The sequence below is a fragment of the Mycena indigotica genome (assembly GCF_014461135.1).
Source record: "Mycena indigotica strain 171206Taipei chromosome Unknown Mind.scaff0007, whole genome shotgun sequence".
In the NCBI taxonomy this organism is placed as follows: domain Eukaryota; kingdom Fungi; phylum Basidiomycota; class Agaricomycetes; order Agaricales; family Mycenaceae; genus Mycena; species Mycena indigotica.
Window position 1 is genome coordinate 3,695,191 of NW_023503006.1, and position 15,800 is coordinate 3,710,990.

Consider the following 15,800-nt stretch of genomic DNA (forward strand, 5'->3'; position numbering starts at 1 on the left):
AGCGGAGTTTCCGCTCCCCCTGGCTCCCTTCTGTGTTCCACTAGCATTTCGTGAACGCTTTCGGGGCGTTACTGCCAGATTTGACAGTTTCAGTAAAATCGCTCTCCTCATCGGATGTGGAGTTACGATCCTCTGCGTCGCTAGCGTTGAGTGGAGAAGAAGAGAGTGCGGAGGTTGGTCTGTGGAAGGGAAGGGCCTTGTCTCCGGAAGGCCAAGAATGTTCTGGCAGGAAAAGCTCGAATAACTGATGCACCATACGGTGGCTGATGCATTGGGAGGGAAGAGGCTGCACCGGCGGAGCCACCATCGAAGCGAGTTCTTTTTTAAGCGGAAGAGTGCTGGGGATATATGCTTCTTCGGCATTTTGACGCGAGACTGCGTTGGCAAACATGTGCAGTCCGGTAAACAAGGGCAGCCCGCGGGTATTCTCGTCAAAGAGCTTGAAGAGCTCTTTCCGTTTAAGCAGCTCGCTTTTCGTGGATCCATTTGCCGAGTTAAAGTACCGGTCGCATGCGAGCTCGTCTTTAGGATCAATATGCACAGTATGCCGGAGCGACATCCAAATTAACACCCAATACAAAGACTCGAGGTCGTGGTGACTTTGGTGCCGAAAAGCTTCGTCTTGCGCTTCAACGTCTATAGTTTCAAGTGCCATGAATGGGAATGTTCCCTGTTCGAAATGAGTACGGAAACAAAGTTGGTGAGGAGACGAACCGTAAATCGTTTCAGACTTTTGTCTCTCTCCTCGCGATCAACAGGCATTCGTCCAGTCAGAGTGCCGTCCTCAAACTTGTCCGGTCCGCCTCCGACGAGTTCTGCGTAATCCCAGTCGACGAGAAACGCATCCGGAAGGTCTTGCTCCATCGTCCGCTCGTCAAACAGGATGTTCCCCTCGCTAATGTCACGATGAAGGACGCCAGCATCAAACGCCGTTTCGTGGTCTGAAAATGATTGTGAGTGGTTAGACAAAGATGGCTATGAGGATCTCACGGAGTGCAGCGGTGTACAAGGCATTGAAAAGTGCCTTTGTTGAGGGGAACTCCTTCAGTGGTCGGCCGACGGGAGTGATAAGCGAGCGAACATGGTGACGCTCATAGTCCATTTTACTAGTCGATTCGCTGCTCGACGCTGAAGCTGTTTCAGCTGAGGCTTGAGTACAAGTTTTATGAAGGGCGGGATTCCATTCGGCGTCTTCACGAGCTTGGGAGAGATCGATGCTTCCGTGGCACTTGGCCATCCCTTCCGATTTCTCTTTCTTCGTCAATTTATCTTCTGGATGCGGTGGCTGGCTCGAGTTGTCCAAGGTTGCGATATGATGCGCGATGACGTCATAGAAGTCAATCTCGTCTCGACGGCAACCTTGCTTCCAAACATCCTTCAAAGCGAAGACCGAAAGCTTGGCTGGGAAGTCTTCCATTATTGCAACCCGGTAGACACAGGTTGCACGGCTGAAGAGACCGTCACTAATAGAGAGAGCCCGGCCCATTGTGATACAATGAACGACGGTGTTGGACGCATTGAGATCATTTGAGGTTCGGCGAGCAGCAAGCATTATTCTGGAGTCCTTCAAGCTGTCGAGAGTTGGGAACATAGCTTTGTAGAACTCGTCGAGTTGGATGGCGGAGAATAGTTGCTTTTGTTCGTCATCGGTCGCTGCTCGGACTGTATCGTCGCCTCCATCAACGAGCTTATCGGCCGGAGTAGGAGCCACTTCCGAGTCCACCTTGGTGATGTCTGAGAGTCGAATTCGATACATTCGGACAAAGAGTTGGATGAATGGCGTGAGGTCACGTGTCCATTGGAATTTTTCGGTGGCCTGGAAGCCTCCGTGGTCGAACCGGAAGATGCGGGCCCACTCGTGGTCGAAAATGCTGACAGCGAAGACATGTGTGCCACCCGAACTCATCAACAAGTTCCGCGCACTTTTGCCTAATTGCCGAGCAGCCAGCAAGGCCTCTTTACTCTGCTTCAAGCCGCCTTGTGCGTCGATGATGTCGACAGTGAGCTTGAGCTCGAAAACAAGTTGCAGTAGACGCCAAAGCCACTTCAATGGCTTGCGCACCCCGGCTTTGCCCATAACAACATCTGGGCGAGTCCCAGGCTCGTCGGGAACAAGCGATGGGACTGGGGTATTGCGCATATCGGCAAGGGCGGGGCGACGGTCCTTGGGGAAGAGACGGAACATAGCTCCAAAGACGTCCATCTAATAGAGCATCAGAATGAATCCATTGGCAATTTGAAATCTTACCATTTTCTGTTGCAGAGCACTCTCGTCTTGTCGCTGCTTTTTTGTCTTCTTGCGTGCACTGCGAGCGTTTTTCTGTTTCGAGAGGGTTTTGGCAGCCTCTGTGGCCTTCAGGGACGCGTCTTCACAATGACCGAGAATAGTCGCTGTCATTTCTTGGAGGTTTGGTGGGGCAGGATAACCCATGGCCTGTTCGAAGAATTCCTGGAGCGGAAGAACGCCCCCAAAGCCATCATTAAGCATCTCTTTCCACTCTTTGACGACGTCCGGGTCGTCTCTTCCCACCGTTCGGCGGGTGTGGTTTCCGTGTTCAGAGACTCGATTGCGAGGTGTTTGTGACGGGATAGGCTTCTCTGAGCCGTTGCCACCTTTCTGCGAGGCCGAGCGACCTACTCCGGAGCGTCGCGGAGGTGTTGACTGAGTAGGGCGAGATTCAGACGCGACTGGTGGAGAGCCACTGTCTGCAGTGTTTGTGGCGAGGTTGAGACTAGTTTCTGGGTCTGACATGGTGATTAGAGCGAGAGAAAGGGTAAAGAGTAGCGCGAAGAGGACTCACCTTGTTATATTAGTCCTCGTCTCAAAAGTCAAAGCGTCGCCCAAGCATAGTCAACGGAGGAACAATGCGTGTTGCGGACAAGACAACGTGATATGTAACGGTCACTGATTTGTGACACAACGCGTTTGCGTCAATTTGACTTTTCTTTCGCGCCGACTCCCGAGTGCTACATCCTGATTTTCGCCATTAGGCACATATGACGTATAATGCCTATTCTACAGTGTAACATCCAAATGGTGATTTCGATGTCTCATCTTTCAAGCACTCTTGTTGTCCAACCCAGCCTCGCAATAACCCCGTATATTCGATGTGATGAGCAGCCAGCTCAATGTTGTGCTGTACTCAAATCTCGTTCTGCTTACGATTCAGACGGTCGTCAAAAACACAGACAACCAGGGAAAGGAAAACTGCCGCTTTAGGCCTTCTTGGATCTACGACGGGTGTTTTGTGCAGGAGTTTTGTCAAGATCTATGGTGACGACTTCTGGTTCATCGACAGGTGGTGTCTTTCGTTTCGTACCAGGTTTTCTGCTACTCTCCGCGGCTGTGTCGGCATCCGCGACCGTTTCTTTGGCTTTACCACCACGAGTAGACTGGGTGGTCGTAAGTTTTCTGCGCCGGTTACGAGCGGCATTGCTGTTCTCGACAGACGGCTGGAACGGACTTGCTTATTCGTTTGCTCTGCCTCGTTGACGCTTCCACCTTCTTGCTCCCCTTGCTACGTTGCGTCGGCTTTCTTCTGGTTTGTATGGGCGTCTCTTCAACCTCCTCAAACTCTTCCTCATACACAATCGGCCCATCCCACCTCGCCTCCGGCCATGTCACATACTTCTGCTCTCGCTCAGTGAGATACTCCAACTTGAGCCTTTTCCGACTCGTCCACAGCGTGTTCTCATCGCTGCTCTCCCAGCGCGATTTGCGTTTGTGACCCGCAAGCACTCCGGCAACGATGGCATCAAATAGGTCTGTTTGCATGACTTGGGAAGGACGGGACTCGAAGGCGGAGATGTTAACGATGGCAACATCGGTGGTGTCGATGTCTTCATAAACATTGACCGCATCCTCATCGAGCCTGGGTATTTCGATTGGAAAAGCACATATGGCGCGCAACACCTTGCAGCTGCCGCTATTGGGGAGAGCATCAAAGACGCGCTGCAACTGAGATTGGGTGGTTTCGCCAACTCCCTAGTCAACTTGTGAGGTTGCAAAGATGGAATAATTAGCAAACTGACCTGGAAGAATTCGTTGGCATTCAAACCTGACAGTGTCGCTTGCAGATCCGAAAGTCGCACAGGTTCTTGGGTTAACAACGCCTTCAACGCTACCCAGACAAAATTTCCATCGGCCAGTTGGATGGCGAAGAGTAAGTCGGCGTTTGATGAATGCGGTAAACAAAACACGGTCCCAACACGATGTTCCATCCACGAAAGAGTGTCCTGTATAGAGACCGCCTGATGGGCAAGTGGCCGGAAAGATTCGAAGTCATCTGCAGCCACTGGAGACCATTCTACCTCGTCGGACTCTGTTCGGTAGAAACGAACTAGAGTTGCAGGCTTTGCCGCCCATTGCGGAGAACCACGTGGAAAAGGGAAGATCCGATCCAGACGGTCGCCCTTACCCAAAGCCTGGGTAAGATAAAAGACAAGATAGTAGGCAAGAGATTCTGATGTTCGAGGGATGTTTCGACGAAGGCTCTGAATGAAGGTTGCCGGATTTTTGTTTGGCCCTCCTGATATTGGTCGAGTCGGAAAGGGAAATAAGGTCCTTGCGATGACGAGAAGCGGTGTCGGTTCATCGAGTACCAACTCTGTGAAGTTTCCATCCTGAAAACGCGCTAAATCGCGATACATCAGAGGAATTTGATCTTCTCCGAGCAGTGGCGAGGCATTGTGGGTTGCCAAGTAACGCAATAGGATTTCGAGAAACAGGTTCTTGTCCTCTAGGTCAATCATTAGTATTCAACCTGCAACCGGCTTGTAAATTAACCTTCAGACACTCCACGAATTTTGATTGGATAAAAGGTTGCTGCCCAAATCGGCGCCTCCCCTTCAGCCCCTACGCACTCGACTGCATCCATGGGGCGAAAGGAGACAGCATGCTCCATGTATTTATCCAAATGCGTATGTGGAAAATGGAGACCCTCGACGAGCAGGAAAGCAACGAAAGTTGCTGTAAACCGATGTCTGATGAGCAGTTGATAAGCATTTTTGCTCCCACAAAACAGGAACAGTACCTGCCGCGCAGCCAGCGCCAAGTTCTTGCTATTAGAAAACGGCCTGCAGGAGACTCGCGGAAAGCCGGCGGCAGAAACTGAGACACATATTGCTCTTGCCGAAGAGGGTCATCGAAGGAACCAGTATTCGAGGTCCAAGCGAAATCGCTCCCAGCTCCATCTGCAAAGCGTTCTCGGGGTATCTTGATTCCCGCACAGATGATTGGACATTGTCCTTTCGTCAGGTCTGTCCACGTCTGGAGGATTATTTGCAAGAGAGGGGTGTCGTTGAAGTGGTGTGAGTACATGTCGACAACATAACTTGCTTCGTCCAACACAATAAACAAAGGGTCTTCGCCGATAAAGGTCCGAATTTTGCGTAGTGCAATAGTGATGTTTTCGGCGAGGTAAGTGCAGTCATGTTCCATCAGCTTTCTCGTCACCTCTTCAAAGGGTTCGGTGTTTCTGTCGGCAAGATTTCTGGGCAGTAACTGGGTTGTGAGCCACCGCTTCTTTGTCTCATCCGAAAACTCTGCCTCATCAACGGCTGCCTCTTGCAAAAACATCAAAAACACCAATAATCGGGTCAACAAGATAGCACCGAATAGGTTGGTCATCACTTGGAGCTTTTGAGATACGTCTTTGTCCATGAGATCAGTTCGACATTCACGTAGTAGCAATTGCAAGTCGTACGAGCCGAGGCGGCCGTCATCGATATGGCCACTGAGGTAAAAGCCCCAGTTTGAGCAAAGCCCCTCATAACAAAGTCGAGTCTTGCCATTCCCAGATGCATTGACGAGAAATCTAAACGGTGTTAATGTCATCAGCTTTTTAGAATCGATATGTAGCCTCACTGACTTGTTGGTCGTTGTGAATATATTTGAGACGCGCTCACGAAGAACCTCATCGTGGTGGAAACCTCCCAAGTCATGCAGAATTATGGAGAGATATTTCGACTCTTGATAGAGATGGAGAGATTCCAGGAAGGTGAATGTCGCCTCGTCTGTGTAATCGGTGTGTTTCCGTGGCTCCCAAGGCTCCAAAAGTCTGCCATCGATGGCCTTCTTCAATGTGGGGCGAAAATAGTCGAGGCATGACCGTGCAGGGGATGAAACAAAGGGTGGTATGTAAGCTGTGGTTTGTTCAGCGTCGCAGAACACCGTTGTATTTGACCTACTGACGCGAATCGGTGACCTGCGTCCAGTCTTCAGCCAGTCTTGCACTTTGTATTGCATGATATAGTTGCGGGTGAGTGTGAAGAAGTTGGGAGCAATGGGGAATAGCGATGATATCTTCGTCTACTGGCCGCCTTGCGTCCAAAAACAACGCCTTCAGCAACAGCGAGAGGAATTGTGAGGCAGCATCCAAGCTTTCGATACGGGAATAGCGTATCTCCAAAGCAGTTAGCTGCTCACGAGTCGAAGGAGGTGCTGATTCCATGGGATATTGGAAGGGATGCAATGGGGAGCCATTGTACTAGTGGCTTTTGTGTCACCTGCCCTGCCCAAATATAGCAACAGATCGGATGTGTTGATGGGACCCGATCAACACATCTCATCTGTATGAAAACCATTCATTTCTCTTACTCTCTGACAATACTCTCCCAGAAACCCCCAACTCGACTTCTCCCTGAGCTCGGTGCTGTCCGGGCGGCCTGCCGCTGCCATCAACGGCGCGGTGGTGTTACTCGGCGTGACACCCACCCCCTCTGTCCGTCACCGTTGCGCGCGCGTCGGGCCTCGGCGCCGCGCGGCTGACGTCACAGCGCCATCATCGCGTGACGCATGGCCGGGCTCTGTCAGCTGCCACGTCGACCATACCCACCTGCTCACTGTCCTCCCGCCTCACTGTCCGCCCGCTCGCTGCTGCCGCCGTCGCGCAACCTCACAACCTGGTCATCGCACTGTGACGTTGCGGCTGCATCAGTGGCCAGGTCGGCCCAGCAGCAAGCACTCCAGCCCACTGTCAGCGGCCAGCCTGCCCGCCGCCACCACGCTCGTTACCATCGCGCTCGTTGCTGCCGCGGTCGTTGCCCTCCGCATCACCGCCGGACTGACACATCGCATCACTGTCGCGCTTACTGTCGACGTCACGACACAGTCACCGCGTAACCCGGCCACGTCGACCCGGCCACACGTCCTTCGTCCACCGTCGCTCTCCTCTCACACCGCAGCGGCACACATCTCCTCCGCCGTACCGACGCCCGCGGCCACCGCCCGCCTATGCTTGCCGCCCTCGCGCTCCATCCGCGTTTGCGCTGATCAACGCCGCAACGCCGCCTGCCCACCTATCTCTCGTTGTTGCCACCGTCGTCGCGCTCGTTGGCTCCGCATGCGCCGCTATTTCCCGTCCTCGTCAACCACGAGCGCGTGGGACAGCTACGTCATGCGGCATCTCTTCAGGCTGATCTCGCCCACTCGCTACGCGCTCGCCGCCTGCTCTTCTGTCGGCCGCCGCGGCGCTGCAGTGACAAGCTGAATTCACTCACCGGGAGGAAATTGGGCGCTGCGGGACGACGAGTGCGTCGTTCCGCTTGCGGTTTAGAGGAGATGGGCAGGCATAGCGTCGCTGCCGCTGGGTGAGCTCCCAGGCCGAACGCGCGGGAGGCGGGCCGGAACGCCGCTCGTCTCTGAAGACAGAGGCAGGGCCGGGAAGAGCCAACCACTGACCCGTTGCGCTTGATATTTTCAGGAAATAGAGGAGATCGCTGCCCCTCTGCATCCTGACAGTCTCAGGCGCAACGCGTAAGAGCTCCGCCCAGCGCCTCCGGGCCTCGCTGACACCCATTACAGCAGCGTCCGCTACGTTCAGAGCCAACGGCCCATGGGCTTCCCATCTTCCGCAAGAGGGCAGGACTCTCCGCACGGCCCTCCACAACCTCGCGGTCACTCGCTGCCTGCCCATCGGAGGCATTGGCCTGTTGGGCCATGATGGGGGCTTAATTGGGCATGTAGTTCTCCTCAGTTGCCTCCATGTATGATACTAGTCTACAATAAACCACATTTCAAGTCAAATGTATATTTCAGGGACCATAACAACTTCTATCAAAGCTTGTGCTACGGAGTAAGCGTATGAAACAGCCTCCCATCACTGAATCATGTGGTTTTGATGGAGCGGATGTTGGACTATATCTCCACATCCAGACCACGGATATGAATGATTGAGTACTCATTTGAAAGGTATGAAGGGCTCTAATATCAACCATGATAGATCAATGTTGCTCAACACTCTCATGCAATACCATTCAGCAGTGATTGACTGTATTTGACTACCTAGGGAATAAAAAGCTGAATTCTTCATATATACTGGGTGGATAAGATTGATCTAAGTGGATTTGATCATAAGGGATGGAATAATGGAATCTGACCCATTTTTGAGCCAGGGGCACTTGATGGTATCACTCAATAGTAGGGTTTATTGTGCATATTGTATTCTGCCTTCTGGTATGTCTATCTGGAAGCGCATGTCAGTTTCTGGGAGCTACACATACACGCTACTAGCCCCCACACTACCAACTTATTCTGCCAAAAATCAGTACAGATATGGAGGAGCTGATTTTGGCAAAGATAACACTGATTCCTCAATCATGTAACATCCAAGATAGCTAGTAGACTGATTGAAGTGTCAGAAGAGTTAGTTTGAAGTCTTCTAGTTGCCTATTTAAGTCTCTTGAATCCTGCTTGAAATAAATTTTTGACCAGTTGTAAGAGCGGAGACAGTTCTTTTGGCCTGAAGTGTACCAACCCTGTCTTCAGGTTTGAGGTTTGGAACTGCTCACAAGAATGCATATATGTCATCAGGAACTGTCATGGGCCTATAAACACACCACTTTCTGACCTCTGTATCATGTATTCCAAACCACAAGTTCAATATTTGAGTGCAAACAGTGTCACAAAAGTGACACATGCAACATTCACCTGATTTCACCATACAAAAGGCTTAGGATTTCATACCTAAATGAATATTATGGCAGATGTAGGTCTATCCTTCATCTCTACACTCTTTGATAGCTTATCTAACCCCAGATTTAGGAAGATCTTAGGCATATGTGATAAAATATTCAACATGATCTTAGGACCAAGGATGGTCTGATAAGGCAATCTCAGTTCTCCAACTGAGCCAATACATATTTCAAGCACCTCCACCCAGTTCTACAATAAATTCTGCAGACCTCTCTAAGTTAGAGCATTGGCAATGAAATTTCCTGTGAACTATCCTACAATGCTTCCTCCACTTCTGTAGATATGTGAAGGGCATCAGACCATAGTGTGATGTGCTAAGCACTGGGAGCAAACATATCTGGACAATCTAGGAAGTATTAGGTGAGATCCACTGGCATCATTTATCAGGGGTGAGAACAGTTCTAACATGCTATTGTATCATCTTGTAGAGAAAAAAAGGAAAATATAGTTAGTTGACACTTCCCAAGAGTGGAGAGCCACAACAGTAATGTGGTTGTGATTGCTTGAAGCATCCATTTGTAGAGATATAGTACAGTCAAGATAAATGATGGAAGATCACTCCTGATCGGAGGGTGATTATCAATAGTTTTGTGATAACTTTATGGCATCACTATGACATTCTTCGACAATGATCCACTCTGCCCTATTCAACGTTTTGCTTGTGCAAGAGTTGGACAACATCTGACAACATCCGCGATGATCTATACACTAAGTAGCGCGTTGCAGCGGCAAGCGCCAATGTGATGCCGCCACATCCAATGGTGTCGAGACTGCGGTGGCAAACCAAGCCGTGGTGGGCAGATATTGAGGCACAGGCCGCTATGCTGTGGGTCACGCGGAGGGGACCCGACGCGTCGGCCACAGGAGCAGCGTAAATGGTGGGGCGTCATGTTATGTCGGCGACGTGGGATAGTCGTGACAGGCAACGAGAATGCCAGCTGTTGACATGGCAGCTGGCACGGGTTACGCACTGTCATTGTGACATGTGCGCCGCGCCGACGCGCGGGCAACGAGAGCGGCATGAGCACGCCTAGTCGCGAGACGTGGGGACTGGGTCGACGTAGCACACAGTCAGCGCGCGCGGCGCTGATGCGCAGGCGCACAATAGCGGCGGTCACAGCTTGCCGGAGTGGACGGCTCTATCAGCTGACGGCGCTGCAGGATACGCAGTTATTGCGTGTCGTTCGACATCCAAGGCGAGGCGGCGCTGCGGCAATGGCGGGAAGGACAGCGAGCGGGCAGCGAGGGTTGGATGCGGGTTGTCGCTCACGGTCACCGGGGCGGAGCGGCGGCAGCGGTGGGAAAGACCGCGGGTGCTGACCGCGCGGTAAGCGGGGCGCCGACGGCGAGGAATCCAGTCCGACGGAGGCGACCGTAAGCGGGTAGTGCCAGGGTAGGCAGATGGTGATCGTGCTGATGTCAGTCCCGCGGGGCGCCAAGGACTGACGGTGGGCGGGTAGCGAAGAGTTGGCGCTGGCGCGGAGCCAACGAGCGCGACGACAACGGGCGGACGTAGCAGCTAGCGTAGCGGGTTGACGGTTGCGTGCCGTGACTTTAACAGTAAGCCGTATGGCAGCAACGAGCGGGCAACGAGGAGCCGCCGTGGCAGCTGACAGAACGAACGGTGAGTGCAGAGGCGACGCGGAAGGCAGCGAGCGCGCTCAAAGCATGACGGCGGCGGTAGCGAAGGGGTGGACAGTGAGGTGATGGGCGTGGTCAACGTGGCAGCTGACCAGAGCCACGCTGTCACGCGATGATCGCGGCGCGCGGCGCCGAGGCCTGACGGGGAGCGCGACGGGGACGGCGGTGGCAGGCAGACGGTCCAGACAGCCTGAAAGGGGACAGGTCACGCCGAGTGACACCGCCGCGCCGTTGATGGCAGCGGCAGACCGCCCGGGCTGCGTTGAGCCTAGGAGAAGTCCAATGGGGGAATTGTCGGAGAGGATTCTCAAAGAGTAAGAGAATCAGATGATTTTCATACCCCGGAGATGTGTACGGTAAGCGAGACGGTTGAGGTTCGATTTCGATTTGACAGATCGAAGATGCCAAAATCAGACGGATGTCCGATATCGGACATAGGCCGATAGAGATCATTTGAGTGCTGCAAGGACACCACCCACGAACATATCATAGCAGTAGCATAGCACAGTTGTTATCGTAGCTTTACAGGCAGTAATTTGAGGGACAGACTACACTTGATCGTCGCCCGAAAAGGCCGAGTTGTCATCTCCGGTAATTCCCCCCTCTGATCCGTCTGTCGGATCCGGTCCGAGAACATCCGTTGTCAGCTCAAGTGGAAAAACCTCGTCGAACTCGAGACGCTTGCAGAGCTGGTTGCACTGATGAGAGTTGACAAAGGACTCGATGCCGTCCATCCCAAAGTCGCCAAGGCCAGACCCACTAACAAATTTAGTCAGTAAGTATCATTGGAAATAGTGGGAGCGAACCCGTCGGGAGTGTGAGTCATGATGTCGAAGAGGATGAGTCCATCGTTGCCTCGGACCGTGGCCGGAGTCCCTTGAATGTCGGCCATAACAAGTGTCCCATTGGTGGCTCCGAAGACATAATGGGCAAAGCTATGGATTGTGAGCGTCTGGAGGTCAGTGCCGCGAGCCTTGTGATTGAGAGTGGAGGTAAACTGGATGACGGCGGCGGCGCGTTTGTCCTCAACCAGCCAAGTGATGCCGTCGCCGCTGATGTCGAAGCTTTCAAGGTCTGATGCAATGCTTGGGGCACGGGTGACTTGGATAGACTTCTCGGTCGCGAGGTAGGCAGGAGTAAATTCAATTGCTAAGTAATCTTATCAGTATGGAGCTATATAGATGAGATTGGAAACACACCAGTGAAGATCGCAACATCCATTTCCTTGGCGTATGAGAAGAAGTCGGCAAGTAATTTGCGTCCAAGGGAAATACGGACACACTCGGCTTCCAGAAGTGCCCGGTTTTGAAGCGAAGTGACATTGCCCGATGTCGAGAGCCTGTCGTCGTCGTCTGAGGCCCGATAGACACGCTTGACGACAACGCGCCTGTCTTCCTTGCCATCCTGCATGATGGTCATCTAGTAAGAGAAGATAGTAAGCTTAGTAGGAGGGAATATAATTTCCGGACGCACATCAAATGCAAGTTTTGATCCACCTTTGGCAAAATAGATGTCACCAATGAATGCCTCGATGGTCCCAGGGCGCCGGAAGACCTCAGGTTCGTATGTCTTTGGGTCAACAGAGACATCAAACTGCTCGAGCGTAACCCTCGACTGGGACTTGACTTGAAGCGGTACCGCGGCGCGACTGCCCGAAGGGCCAAAGCGGGAGCCAAGAAGAGACCCGATATCTGATGGTTCAATCGGTATCCTGAACAGTAAAAAGACTGAATTCACGCACTGTTGCTGCTTATCGCGCGAAGCCGCTTGCTACCCACCGTGGCTCCAGTGGTGGACGCTGTACGCTTGCGGCTGGAGTTGCTGCCGCCGTTTATGTCGTCTGTCAAGTTTCGCGAGACAGCATCAAGCTCTTCGCGATCTCCGTACTAGGAAAACATGTCAGTCAATGTTGATGGAAGACAGAATATAGTAACATACTGCGTCCATATTAACGACCAACTCAAGACAGAGTAGTTTTTGTGTTGTGACCACGGGCCAATGTCTTAAAGACAGACGGGATGTTGTTGATAAAGGTCGAGGTCTTCTCGGTTGTGCAGGAGTGCATGGTGTAGAAGTTGGCCAGGGTTCCCGTCATTGAATTGACTTCGGGGAGTCGATTCCCAGACCAGCGAAGATCGACATCAGCGCTAGATATAAGTTAGAATCATTGATTCCTTCCGAGGACGGCACAACTCACAGCTCGAGAGGAAGAGTACCCAGCTTGTACTTGATAAACTGCGGGGAAACGACATCAACGATCTCCTGGACAAGATCTATAGGCAACATGAGACGAGTGTCAACGGAACTGGGTAATATAAAGTTGGAGGCAACCCCATACCTGGCATTTCTATTGACGCGGGATACAACTTGATTAGGTTTCCGATCTTTGCATTGGGCGTCTTTGAGTCGCTTGTGCGTGTCTGCAGTAAACATGAGCTCGAGCAAGAATAGGCACGATGACGCAATGATGACATACCATCACAGCCACGCGAATCCTTTCCTCGGCAGTCTGACTCCCAGTCCCGCCACCCTCATGGAAGATCAAAGCAGCCGTGTGCAAGGCAGTTCCAGGCCTCGCCGACCCTCCAAGCGATTGCCGAAGGCGCTGTCTGGTCGCAACAATACGTTCAGCGAAGGTCTCCGGAACATCACGATTGGTGGATCCAGAGTTCGAGCTAGCTGGGGTCGAGGCGCCTTAGAGAATCGAGTTAGCAAGGAGGAAGCAATGGTCTAGGGACACGAACCTTGGAACTGTGCCGAGCCTGAGTTTGCATTTCTAGCCTCAGCGACGCAACGGTCAGCGCCGCAGGTCTGTATCGCGCCAATCAATGGCATCTTGTTGGGACGAGTGAGTCCACAGAGGGCACACTGGGGTTGATCCTACACATACAGCAGTGAGTACTGAGATGAGATGCAAAGTCAAGGGAACTACTCACTTCAAGAGCTTGGTAGTCGGCACTTCCGTGCTTGAAGCGGGAGAGCTTCTCGCATTTTTGACAGATACTGTCATCGGTGCGAAGTAGGAAGGTTGTTCCGCAGTCGGAGCACTCGGAAGGATGGAAGTCAGTCATTGGAGTGCAGATTGGAGCAGAGAAGGGTAAACCTTTCGCTCCTGGGCTCCTGCTTTTGAAGGCAAGTCCCTCTTCCCGCTCGTTAGTGAGATGCGAGACATGTTTTGCATTGTCCTGCCGATTATTTTGCTAAGCGCATTGTTTATAGGCAGTTCGTGGGATTGCTGAATGCCCATGCGCATCAGTGCCCGACGCATCGGGTGAGAGGTAACAAAAAAACAAAGTAAGAGTGTGCGAATCTGCTCAGTAAGCCACTCGCAATTGTCCATTCTTCGACTCATGGGGCTAACAAACTGCTTTGATTAAAACCAGAACCGATGATACAGGCAGTTTACGTCTGTACGATGCCGAATTATACCGGAAAAAATGGATATGCTGAACAGACACGTTTGTTTCGACTCTTGGTACCCGATTCCGTCTCATGACTCACGCCATTCTCCAGCTCCCGATGACGAAATTTTGAAGGAGGCTCTTCTGCGATATGCTCGTCAAGGGATGACTCGTGAACTTCAGATTGCAGCGTTGGGAAGGGATTTTAACTATCATATTCGGTGAGCAAGCTGCTTTTCATTTTGCTCTGTAAGCTTACGCACCCATTGATTGAACTCTTTGGCCAACGTCAAGCGGCGACTTGGCATCACAGCAAGTGTACGAATGCAGAAAACACCTATCGACAAAGTTCGTCAAGCCGTTATAGACGAGGTTGAGGTCGATCCCGCGCAATCGAGAGGTCCAGCATTCATCAAAGATCAGCTTCGCCTTAAGATGATATTTGCACCACGGTGAGCAGCCAACTTGAAGCCGGAATTCCTCGAACCAATTATATTCCAGCGACCTCATTCGTAGCATTATGATTGAACAATATCCCGGTGGTTTCGATGTTCGCTTCCCGGGGAAGAAGAACCGACGTGTCATTCGTGTTCCACTACGCGCCAGTGGTCCTTACCACGAAATCAGTAGTGACGGTCACGAGAAACTTGCGCCAGCCGCTCTTCGAATGGGTGGCGTAGGGTTTTCCATCTATGCCTACAAGGATAAATATGGGGATTCTGTCGAACAAATGCGAGTTCTCCCTGATGTTCGCAGCGCTGGAGCTGGTGGGCATATTTTTCTCGACTTTGTGGAAGACACTGGATGTGAGTTGCTTGTTCATTGGTGTTGCAGCGGCTTGTGAGTCTAATAATTTCGCACTAGGTATTCCCATCCAGCTCACGACAGACAAGGGTTCAGAGGTTGGTTGGCCCTATGCGTTCATGGCAGCGTTGAGGTATATTTCTGCTCAATTTTCATTTTATGCCAACTCACATGAGAACTACAGAGATATGTATGCTCCAGATATCGATCCAGCCCTCTATCCATTCCACGTTATGATCAAGAGCACACACAACACAGTTATCGAGGGTTTCTGGCGACACCTGAAGGATCAATTGGGCCTGAACTTGAAGGAGTTCCTTCTTCGTGGCAAGACACAGCATCTCTTCAACTCTCATAATCCATTGCACGAGTGAGCACCAACCTAGTACTAAACTAACCACTCAACATTACAGGCCGTTGTTTTACTGGATCTTTGCGCCTCTTATTCAGAAAGAGCTCGACGACTTCGCAGACTGGTGGAACAATCACCGTATCCGCCATCAACACGAGAAAATCCTTCCCTCTGGCCACGTCCCGTCTCATGCAATGAACTACCCGGAGCTGTTTGGTGCTCTGGACTGCCGAATCCGTATCCCACAAGCCGCTATCGACGAGCTCCGCTCCCAACTCACTGCAGAAGAAGGGCCGAAGTCCCAGTTCCAGTCGTGGCCTGGCCTAACTGCAGAGTTTTGACGCGTATGCGGAGCGTGTCTACGAAGAAATTGGCAGACCGATGCTTACCATGGCGAAAGGATGGGATGTCTTTACATCAATGGCTGTAGTTATGGCAGTAGACGGTGTACAGTAGGCTGTAATCATATCTGATTCGAACGGGAACCGATGACGTAGACGGTGGTGGAGAAAATTTGCTCGACTTTAATATACGTCATAGCACTGCCTCAAGCGCTGGGCGGATCAGCGCTTCCCGCCCATCGCATCACCACTTCCTCACATTAACCTCCCTCTTGCCCCACATGGCG

The 15,800-nt window shown here is 51.9% G+C and overlaps 3 protein-coding genes across 3 annotated transcripts; 1 reads left to right on the plus strand and 2 right to left on the minus strand.

Moving 5' to 3' along the window:
* Positions 1 to 40: 40 nt before the first annotated feature.
* On the minus strand, positions 41 to 2,752 carry MIND_00887200 (Protein kinase domain-containing protein; the record flags this gene model as incomplete). The annotated part of the gene is made up of 4 exons (XM_037365525.1): positions 41 to 670; positions 715 to 941; positions 991 to 2,203; positions 2,249 to 2,752. The coding sequence occupies 4 exons, from the start codon at positions 2,750 to 2,752 to the stop codon at positions 41 to 43; spliced, it is 2,574 nt and encodes an 857-aa protein (XP_037218767.1).
* Positions 2,753 to 3,216: 464 nt separating this feature from the next.
* On the minus strand, positions 3,217 to 6,452 carry MIND_00887300 (uncharacterized protein; the record flags this gene model as incomplete). Its single annotated transcript, XM_037365526.1, has 7 exons — positions 3,217 to 3,412; positions 3,465 to 3,985; positions 4,033 to 4,739; positions 4,787 to 4,983; positions 5,034 to 5,816; positions 5,871 to 6,144; positions 6,194 to 6,452. 7 exons carry the CDS (start codon positions 6,450 to 6,452, stop codon positions 3,217 to 3,219), a joined length of 2,937 nt encoding a protein of 978 aa, XP_037218768.1.
* Positions 6,453 to 14,340: 7,888 nt separating this feature from the next.
* MIND_00887400 (GATA-type domain-containing protein) lies at positions 14,341 to 15,513 on the plus strand (the record flags this gene model as incomplete). Its single annotated transcript, XM_037365527.1, has 5 exons — positions 14,341 to 14,468; positions 14,518 to 14,822; positions 14,881 to 14,953; positions 15,005 to 15,190; positions 15,234 to 15,513. The coding sequence occupies 5 exons, from the start codon at positions 14,341 to 14,343 to the stop codon at positions 15,511 to 15,513; spliced, it is 972 nt and encodes a 323-aa protein (XP_037218769.1).
* Positions 15,514 to 15,800: the final 287 nt, after the last annotated feature.